The sequence below is a fragment of the Helicoverpa zea genome, chromosome 6, assembly GCF_022581195.2.
Source record: "Helicoverpa zea isolate HzStark_Cry1AcR chromosome 6, ilHelZeax1.1, whole genome shotgun sequence".
In the NCBI taxonomy this organism is placed as follows: Eukaryota; Metazoa; Arthropoda; class Insecta; order Lepidoptera; family Noctuidae; genus Helicoverpa; species Helicoverpa zea.
Window position 1 is genome coordinate 7,786,935 of NC_061457.1, and position 11,250 is coordinate 7,798,184.

The 11,250-nt window shown below is 34.8% G+C and overlaps 1 protein-coding gene across 1 annotated transcript; it reads right to left on the reverse strand.

The window, feature by feature from the left end:
- Positions 1–377: 377 nt before the first annotated feature.
- On the reverse strand, positions 378–1,106 carry LOC124630879. Its single transcript, XM_047164916.1, has one exon. The coding sequence runs from the start codon at positions 1,104–1,106 to the stop codon at positions 378–380; it is 729 nt and encodes a 242-aa protein (XP_047020872.1).
- Positions 1,107–11,250: the final 10,144 nt, after the last annotated feature.

Below are 11,250 nucleotides of genomic sequence, written 5' to 3' on the forward strand. Positions count from 1 at the left end.
TCATAATCAAACAATTGTATATTGGTACATACTTAATACATTTCTTTTATAATATTTTTTAGCACACAAGAGCTACCACGGCAGTTTCCTGTCCCTGATTCTAACACAACAAGCTTCAATATTTTTAATACTGAAGGTTTATAGTTCCTTTACTCATAGTCAAACAAATTATGTGTACTTAACACATTTTTTTTAATTTCTAGCTCATAAGATGTAGCACAGCAGTTATAGCATTATTTATTGAATATAATATATCGTGTTCATTACTGTATCTTTATTAAATAACATGTGTATTTGCGCTGCGGTAATTGTCACGCGACATGGGGAAATTCAATTACTTGCCGTGTTATTCTTGTTTCTGAATATAATTAATGTCATCACACTTTAGGGTCAATTTTCAATGGTTTTAACTTTGTTTGCGACATTCGTGGTACACGTTTCCGTCTGTACCTTACCTCGTAGTCAACGTTGAGGTCTAAACTTGCGGATTTGTATAATCTTATCATTTCCTGCTCTGGTGGTATATAATGGGGGACACTCTGTATTTTTTCCACTTTCAAAGAGCTAAGCAGCTGTGTGAACGAAGACCTCAACTGACTAAATTTGCTACATGTTGGTTGGTCGTAATAATTTTTTTCCCGAAACTTCCAGTGTTGGAGAGCTGCAATTACATCGCGATGTTGTTTGCATATTTTTAATTTCATTGTCCTAGTAGTAGCATCCTTTTTAACCGCCATCAAACTACCGCCAGTGCCACGATCAGAGCGACGCGTGGACGAGACGCTGGTGTACTTGTTTTGTTTACCGTAAAATGTCCCTCGACACTGAATTGATGCGTGACGGTTTGTGAATATTCCACTTCCTACTTGAACGTTTACAGACGAAAAATCTGGTTGCTTGGGTTTTCTGGAAAATGGAGAATTTGAAGTATCAGCCAGTTCGATACACCTCACGTTGCTGCAGACTACTGAAGTTGATGTTGGCACCTCTTCAGCGTGAGTAATTTCTTCCTGTGATGTTCTGAATAAACGTTGTCGTAATTCATGAAATATAGCTGCTGAAGGGTCATTAACTAGTTTGCCAATGCTCCAGAGAAACTGCGTCATGTGGCCTAGATTATTTTTACCACTTATTTCACATAAATTTTACAATTTTGCAATTATTTTCCAAGAGGTTATATTGTCAAAATTATTAATACATCTGTCAAAATTTTATTGATCATAGCGGTTCATAGGTAGAATAAAGAGGTTTGGTATAGTTATCTAGAGCCCAGCAAAAAGCTCAGTATACGCTAGATGCGTGCAAAAATTATGCCGTTGAAAAGAATTCAATCAGCAGCTTGAGGTTCTCAGGCTAGATTCGCAGGCCTACACGTTGTATTAATTTATGGAAATATACATAACTTTTCAGAACTGTGAATAAACTCTGAAATTACCTACAAGGTGAAACATTGGTGAAAAGCCGTCTAATAATGTTTCTCGCTGATTTATCCAAGTGGTGAGGAAAATATTGGAATTATTGCAGTCCACTGATTTGGAATACTCAATTTATTACTTCACAGACAGCTACTAAACACACTTATAACCGTTATATTTTGGAAAAGATTTTCATGATGTTATTTGTTGGCAAGAATAGGTATTGGAATTGGAATCAATAAGAGGAACATAGGTAAGTTTGAAAATAAGGTATAACAATCCGGAGATTACGGCGGAATCGTAGCCGGTAATGCTAAAGATAAGGTTTTATTGGAAATACAATTGAGATAGTAATGTTGTGATTCTCTTCGGGCTCGGCTTAACCGAAATACTTCCTAAGCAACCACAATACCATAACACTACTAAAAACAAAGAATTTATTCACAACGGCACAGATAATATATATTTATAAGAACGGAAGTTTTGAATATGTCAAATAGTCTGCTTTGTACTTTACTTGTACAGAAATGTTACACCGGATATTGTTCTAAAGTTGAAGAATTTTGGATTTGAATCGCAAAAGGGGTATTCTGTAAAGAGTGATTCTCCCAATCCAAATACATATTTCCGATACGAAATATTTGCGGCTTTTGAAATCAGATGCCCTATTTGTCTTTTCCGTTTCAAATGACTCAATTCATTTCATCCCTACAGTTTGGGGCTTTTTATACTTTTAGTAGAAATGTCAGCTTTTAGTATTTTTAGTTCAGATGTTGTAAATAGCTACTTAGTTTCGCGAATTTTACCTCCATTCTTTAATTTTTTAAGCGAAAATGTCATTTCAAAATGGCACTCCATTTTATTGATTTAATGGAACGCCATTTTCAGACGCTCGACAGGTGCAAATCATAAAGGCTCATCTTGATTCGAGACGTTGAATGCAATGTATGTACTAAATTGCACCTGTCTACTGGTCAATGTCATTTCTACCAAACATACGATTGACGCGTTTGACATCACCTTTTGTCGCCTTTTCTTCCCCGTCACGTTGTTCCTTGCACCATTTTTAACACAGACTTTCAATCTTCTTTCAATCTTATGACTTCTACGACAGCTGACTTTGAGAACATCAATGTTTTTTGCACACCTCGGCCTCATTATTGGACTTCGAAAGCATATTGTATTTTCTACTTCTTGTTCAATTTTTATTTTGGTGATCTGAAATCGTATCTTATGCAGCTGTCAGTTGCGCTAATCGGACGTATCATTAGATTTCATGTTAGGAAATCAAAGGCTTCCATTGATCTGCTTTCACCGCTTCTTTTATCATCATCTTTTCATATTCATCTTGCTTATGTATGTTGATAGTAGGTATAATATGGCACCCGTTTCTAAGTTAAGCCGCTTTTGCCTTAGAGCTTTATAAATATACGAACTCACTTAAACATTCATAATATTAATATTAAAAGTAAAGCTTATATTTTTCAACTGACTTCCAAAAAAATGTTATTAAGTATGTTTTATGAAAAAGTATTGATTAAGTATTTTAATCATAATTTTCCAGGTGTTAAATTATCATGTACCTACATACAATACAGACTACGTATTTTGTTGATTAAGCCGAAATTAGAAAAATCACCTGTAACACATTTCATTTTTATATGAGAACAGATTTTAATGTTTCTTTTCATATTTTCACGTAGGAAAATGTATTTTGTTGTAAGTGGTTGAAATATTATGTGACAAAATGAAAAATTACATTGTATAATATTGGATTATTAAGGGTCCAGACATCGCGTCCAAATTCATGCTCTGCCTCTGACGTAGGCTTTAATTACGGAATTCAATTTGGCGTGTGACGTTTTTGTCGTAAAATTAAAAAGTATAATCAGATTCGGGGAATATCAAAACCTTTCGAAGTACCTAACATTTTTGTCTGTATAAACTTAGTTATAAATAAACATAATCCCAGCGATACTGGTTTATAATAAAAATTGGTTTGTATATTTTCAATAGGCAAATCCTACCTTACAGGTGTTGTGAAGCAGATGTGTAACATAATCTTTAGAAAGGTCGGATATCTCGAGAGCTCATAAAATTTCGCCTCATCGAAAGGTTGTTCGACTTTTCTAGAATTTTTATATCGCTTCTGCAGCAGAATATATTTATGAATTTTTACATTCACTCGATTAAAAGACCAAGCGTGAAAGTTCGAAGGTAACTACTTTCTATACGAAACTGGATGAGATTTAGTTTTAGATTTCAAATTACAGTCTCTAAAATTTCCACCGTGTTGCTGGAAATTGCCTGGCGACTGCTGCGAGGAAAATATTCGCTTGTCAACCTATAATGAATTCTCGACGCTCTATTCCAGTCATCGTTGCACTCCTATTTTATACCTGTGTTCCTTTCGTTACTACGTACCTACTATAAAAACGCAACAGTTTGTCTTTACGTAAGCAGGTAATGACGTTTTTATTATTTACCAGAAATTGCATTTCAAAGGTAAAGAGGGAAAGTTAACAAAGAAAAATAAAACCTTCAATTAGCTGACTGATTGGGTTTATAAAACAAAATATTGATTGAGAAAGTGTTCGGGGAGAGGCCATGTGATGCCAAAAGTTTGGATGTAAACAATTTTGGATCAAATTACGTTCACACTTAGTTTCTGACTAATTGCTTAAGTTGACATTGTTTGCTGGAGTACAATAGGGCTTGGAAAATACACAAATTTTCCATTTTAAACAAAGCTTTCACTCAACTAGATTCTTATGTAAATTTGAGGGCTGTCGCTGATAAAGTTTTATAAAAAGTTTCGGTGTTTTGATTCCGCGGCGGTACGGAGAACATATTTCGAGCTCCACTTTCATTACATACTTCTAGTAACATAGAAGTACGCCGAGTTTGAAATATGTACATTGGCGGATCTGTTTCATGCTGACGGTTACACGGTCGTGATAGATACCTATAGGTGTGGGAGACCAATCAATCATTGGTGAAGCACTTGCGTGGGCTCTGCGGCACGTCCGTTAAGCTTTGCTACAGAGACACGCCACGGCTCAGAGATGAAGCTAAGCGGGAAATAACAGCCTCTTACACTGGTCGACGTTCATTGCATATTGACGGCTAAGAGCTCGAGATATCTTGGATAATGATGAGGGCTTGGATTAATGCCAAATCTCTTCACATTTATGGGAGAATCAGAAGACTGAGGTTCATGTGAATGTGCATAAGTCGACATTATTAAGATTGCTAAGAATGATATATGTATGTAGAATTCAGCATACCAAATGTTATTTTTTTAATTGAAAACAAAATATTTCGTATGGACACTGTCATGTCCTAGCAAAATTGCTAGGTATTTTAACATAAGTGATACAACATATACCTAGTGTAAAACTTTTATTTTATGTTATTTTAGATAATCCATCGGCCCACGCTAAACTAGCGTGGGTAGATCCATTAAATACGTTTTAAGGTGGGTACTGTAAGCTCACACGTGTAAAAGAAGAGGCACAATTAAAAGTCTATCAGATAACATCACTACTATTAACTGTCTATTTCGCTGATTAACGCATGTAGGTATGTTTGTATATGCATGTACTGTGGTTTATTTTAGGTTTTACTTTGCAGTCATTGAGGACCAAAAATGAACTAAGAATACAATATTAAGTAATATAAGTAATTAAAAACTACCCTTATATTAATTTTTATTTCAGCGCACTGTAGACTTTTGGGCCAGACGACACTTTGATCGGGCGCTTGATAAGTACGGAGATGTAGGTATGGGAGTGCGCACAAAACTACGATCAGGTAGGTATTTGAGCGGCCTCAGATCGACTATAAAGATTCATTGAATTAAAAAAAAAATACAGCCATCGTGCCAAAACTGTTTGCCGACTGTTTAGTCTGCAGTGCGCGGGTAGGCTAAGTCAGACCCAAGACGTGTGGTATCTACTGATGTAATAATATTGCTTTAAATTGCTTAGAATTTTCGAGAGTGGGAGGAACCTTAATATAAGTTGAGAGATTTTAATATTAGATACTTCACAATTTAGCAAGTTATAACTCTGTTACTGGGACTTTCTTACTAATGTCTAATGTGTTTAACAAGGTTTTGGAGTCTAGCCCATTACAGTTGTAAACTAATCTGTACTTTTAATGCCAGTATCCAGCTTTTCTATATTGTCTAGTCATTGCTTCTCTGCTCTTTTCCAGTAAGTTAACACGTAAGCTCACAAGCGGTACACACATTAGACATTAGTAAGAAAGTCTCGTTGATCTGGTGTGCCTGTTCATTCCCGGAAGCTTAGAATCTTGCCAAGACTCTTCTAATTAATTATCTTCACTAGTTATATAGGCAACTTAAGACTTCATGCACCGACGAGTGCACTTGTATTCACAGAATTGAAATTGATGGTCCTAGATGAAGCGTAGGTAAGTACCTATATGGAAACCCGAGAATATGTAAGTACGAGACTTGAGCAAGAAAATAAGAGAGAACATTACCAAAAAAAAAAAAAATACGTTTCTACGCAACTTCAATTGAAATAAAAAATATTTTTTAAGCGTTCGAACTTTTTCAGTCTAGTCCACTCCAAAAATATCGACCGTTAGTTTAGGTATTTATAAAACGTGCGATTTGGGTCGTTCTCCTTTTTGCGGCGGCCTTTTGTCGGTGCCCTAGGGCGCACTTCCGTGGCAGTCAACATATGTACCATTTTATTGTGCTGTGTCAGACATGAACTTAATATATTACGACTGAGCTGTACGTTACTTTATATTTGACGTTTACTACTCGTAAAATTTTACTACAATGGGAGAATCATAAGGTAGCTGCCTACACGTGTTACTTGTAATCTAATTAAACTAGAGTTTGTTGGAATTGATGTGCCAGTTTTTCTGTTAATGAATAGTGATTGCACGCAAACAAAGAATTCCAAGATATTTAATTGTGTTAGCACTATATTCATTGGCCGTTTCGTTGTATTACAGGAAAGACCACTCATTTTAGGAAACCTTTTGGTAACCTTTTCAAACAGGTGTTCAACAAACTTTTAGATTAGATCTGGAAGTAGGTTCGGAGGACTGTACCGACTTTCCATTCCTTCGGATATTGGCAATTACCTATATAGGCAAAGATTTCGATTGGACTCGCTCCAAATAGTTCCAATGATATCCTTGTGGTTTTAATTTGCAATTAGATTTCAAACGTGCTGTAGATTTTGGAGAAAACCAAATCCCATTCTAGTTACGAATAGGGTTGCCGGAACAAAGAACAGTTTTGGGAATTCAACAAACAAATTAAGCGCTGACTGAAATGCCAATTAACAAATTATAAAGCATAATTTAATTTATATTAAGGCCTATATATACACTATTGTATATCAGTAAAAAACTGAATCATACTATAAATATGAATAACATGACTAGGAATAGATTATAAAATGAGTGAAAACTTGGACACAGGTACTTACATCATAGTATATGTTATAGTAGTAGGAGGTCATAGGTTTTAGTAAAAAAATATTAACAATACCTAAATCCATATTATAAACCATTTCGTAGGTAATATAAGTCGAAAATTTGAAATTTCAAAAGCGAGAAAAATTTAAAAATCTAGCTCGGAAGTGTAACCTGAAGATTGGAATGTAGCTCACGCATGCTCGTCCCAAATCCAATCTTTTCCTATCTTTGAGTTGCGCATGTCAGTTTCTTTGCCTTCACTGAACATTAATATTTGCATATTATATAGAAAATTTCACATTTCAAAACTATTCCGGCCGAGTAAAATCTAGCCCGGTTGGAAACTCAGACATCGTATAAAGACAAACTAAAATTCTAGAAATGAATCAGAAAAAAGTCTTGTATATGTATAAAGAGAAAAACATTCAATACCTGGAATATCGAATGTTATATGAGACAAATATAAGAACTAACGAATGTATTTTTAGATATTTTCACAAGAAATATATCCCACCGACAGAAATGAACTCATTAAATGCCTCTTGAATAATATTTATGTTATTATTCTGAAAATGTACCAAAACATAATTGATATTTTTGGGGGAATATCAGTTTTCCTACCCTGTCTGTCTACACCCATCAGTTCCATTTATAAAGGTCCTTACATACCTGAATATTGCCATGGAACTATTACAGAAAATGTCATTTTATGGCGTTGAGTTAATTAAGCTTCAAATTATCCTTGACAATGGGGTTCGCCATAACACAAAAATATGAAAATTGTAGGCATTCCTGCAGATTACCACGGGCTTTGGCAATGTCCATCTTCGTTTCAAAATGTGCGATGTTAATACCCACAATACAAACAATTTAGAATTACTGGCAACACTTTTAATCCTACTCCATTTATCTTATTTTATCATATCAACAAACAATATTATGATTAATGGGTCTGCTTCATATATGTATATTAAAATAAATTATTTATGAACTTTCTCTTTATGTAATACATAGATAACTAACTAATGATCAGTAACTTTTAATAGTTAGGTCTCACAGTTAAAGCAATATTAATACAGAGAAAAAGCTCAAATAATCTTATTAGGAATGTCTTTTATGTTTTGTTGATTTTTTAAACTTTCTGGGCGTAAATATTTTTTTTAAATTCGGCAAAAGGATTTTAATAATTTTCTAAACGTCCACAATTTCGTATGAGTTGTACAAAATAAATAGGGTAAATACGCCAAATGTCGGCCCCCTTAGCGATTTTCTGATTGCGGTTCGCTATAGCACCGTCAGTTTCCAACGAAAGATAGTTTCTGATGCGGTTTTGGATAGTTTGATTAATCTATGTCATGTTTATAGGCATAAGATTGATATTTCTACGAAAAGAAAAAAGTAATAAGGCTTAGATGCGTCGAGAACAGAAAAACCCTAAAGTCGGCCATTCACGGCCCAAGGTCGGTTGCGTTTTTTCCAAATGTCGGCCAGGTATAGGCTGTTTTAAATTAAGGCAGTGACAAATATTATTAACATGATTTATTTTAGCAGAATTATAATATAATACTAAGTATACATTTGTAATTGTATTTGTTTAATTTATAGTAAAATATTTTTTTTGTTTCCCCTAAACAAAAAAAGTCGTATTCACGACCAACCATTTATATTTTTTAAGCTAATAAGAACGGTTTAATAGATAGCAAGTATCAAACTATAAAGCTACCATAAACATGCCTACAATACTGTCAACTCCTACATTTAAACTTAACTCCTATACGATATAATGAATTATAATAAATAAATTATTTCATTTTGAGAAAATGAAAAAATATAAAAGTATTTTTTCATCAGCCTGTATAGTGGCGCTTGAGTTCGAGGCTGGTCGACATTACGATTATTTACGATTCTAATGTCGGCCCCTATTTCTTGTACCTTATTTCTCGAGATTCAACTAATATCACCCCGGCCGTTATTTGGCTATTAAACGTAAAATAGATCTATTTGCCTATAAGCTTTGCAAATTCTCTTGTTAAGCCAACGGAATTAGTACAATAGGAATTTATAAAATAGACTGCATTTGCTTTAAGTCGGCCACGGCCGAGACTCCGGTTTTAAGTCAAAACTGTTGTCCTAATGGCGGCCTCCTATTTTTCCTTGAAAAATATACGCAAAACGCTGAAAAAACTATCTTAAAATATAGTAAAAATAACCCATTAGTGACAATCAAGCTTAAAACAAAAATAAATAAATGTTTTATCGCTCTAATATCAATCCCCAAAATGTGAGTATTCACTTCGAGTAAGCTACTTTACGTGCGAATTTGATGTTTCATCGGCGCAATCGCTACTGACGCTCAGTATGAGAAGAGTAAGTGACAGAATCGGATAGTAACGATTTGTACGTATAGAGTATAAACCAAGGTTGCAATTCGAGGAGCAAAACTAACACTTAATTACCTTTTGAATGAATGCAAGCTGAAAATGTACAGACGGCCGAAGTTTGGGGGGAGGCCGACATTTGGCGTATTTACCCTAATGTCGCTCAGAAATTGCAAAATTTCTTGCACCAGTGATCCCGTCTAATTCGGAGCTTTTGCTACTAAATAAATCTGTTACAGAGAGGTTTTCGACTGTTAAGCTGGTCTTAACTCAGAATGTTTCGTTGCTCTGTAAAGTCCACTATTATTGTTCAGTTTACCTAAAGGTCACCGAGCGCTCAATTCACGTGATTTTTCCACGGTCCCCGAATTTTGCTCTTCAAGATCTAACAAATGTATATCATGGAGTAGTGAGATACAATTACTAAAGTTTTATACAAAGATCGGTCTGTTCAGTCACGAAAGGCGTTGTATCACAGACACCACCACATAAATCGTCTGCAATAGACGAAAAGGCCGTTGGTATGGAAAGATATAATACGTAAGTGACAATCAATTTAATGCCAAAGTGGAACATTTCTGAAAGAAAATATTATCATTCCTATGAATGGTATGTACATAACTAGGTATAGATCAGTATCTACGACACCCATACAGACAGATAGGTACCTACTGATTACTGTAAGTGCAAACCCACCCAAAACAAAAATGTGAAAGGTTCGATAATATGGGAATGCTTCGCCTATAAAAGAAGTGAAGTACCAAGCTCCATACACATACCTCAGTTAAAAATAGTTACTTTTTAATGATGTTACTTGGTAAGTTTTCACACACCTTGTTATAAACCTACTAAACGCAATGAATCAAGTATATAATTTGCTATTAAAACTTGCCAAGTTATTATTTTTTTTTATTACTAGCCTATAATGTCCCACTGCTGGCCAAAGGCCTCCCCATCCCGCTTCCACACTTCTCGATCCCTCGATCGAGTCCACCAGTCCAACAGTAGGCGTCCAGTTGCTAAACTTGCCAAGTAACATCATTAAAAAGTAACTATTTTTAACTGAGGTATGTGTATGGAGCTTGGTACTTATTCAAATCTCACTTCTTTTATAGGCGAAGCATTCCCATATTATCGAACTTGGCAGCCTTTCACATTTTTGTTTTGGGTGGGATTTCATTTATTTTTGTAAGGTTGTTTATTTCATTTTTTTCTTAAGATTAAGTTAGTTAAGGAAATGTCTCATTTATACTATCTTTCAGATTTTTGAATATGCACTATGCTTCTTACAAAGAAATGAACTCGATTAACTAAATGGACTAGATTTACCAACTGACTGACATGACATGTTATCATATATTATGTTCGTGGATTAAAGTTACACATTCGTTATTTTCGAAAGTGACTCACACTTGGCCGTTTTCAGATTTTTACTTTACTTTCACTAAATACAAACCTTTGTAACGAATTTCAGATCGGTACGACCATTCGAAGATATAATATATAAATATAGATAAGTTTAGTTCGTTTTAGTTCCTTAGTTGTATAAATTTACACCGGGTATTTTACACCTTCATTATTTTGAAACTGACTCACACTTGGCCATTTTCAGATTTTTCCCTTTACCTTGACATAAAGACCTACCTCCATGCCAAATTTCAAGTCAATACGACCATTGAAAGTGGTCTAGGTTTTTGATGAGTGAGTCAGTTAGTCAGTCAGTGAGTGTATAGTAAAAATAGCGATTTTCTGACGTCAATATCGCAAGACCTACAATAGGTACATTAATGAAATTTTGTATTTTAGATAAGTGAGGGAGTCTCAACAGATACTAGAAATTTGATATGCGTAAATAAAATAGATTTTGAGTTATAGGGGGCTCGAATTTGACCCGAAATGGTTTGTGTAATATAACCCACGGCCGGTGTGTCGCTTTTTTTTGCTCGAACTTGGCGGACACACTGCCGTGTGTCTAGATAGTGGTACCTATA

Bases quoted from the DNA above. Each gene is read 5' to 3' on its own strand.
- LOC124630879 (XM_047164916.1), bottom strand. From the start codon at position 1,106: ATGACGCAGTTTCTCTGGAGCATTGGCAAACTAGTTAATGACCCTTCA.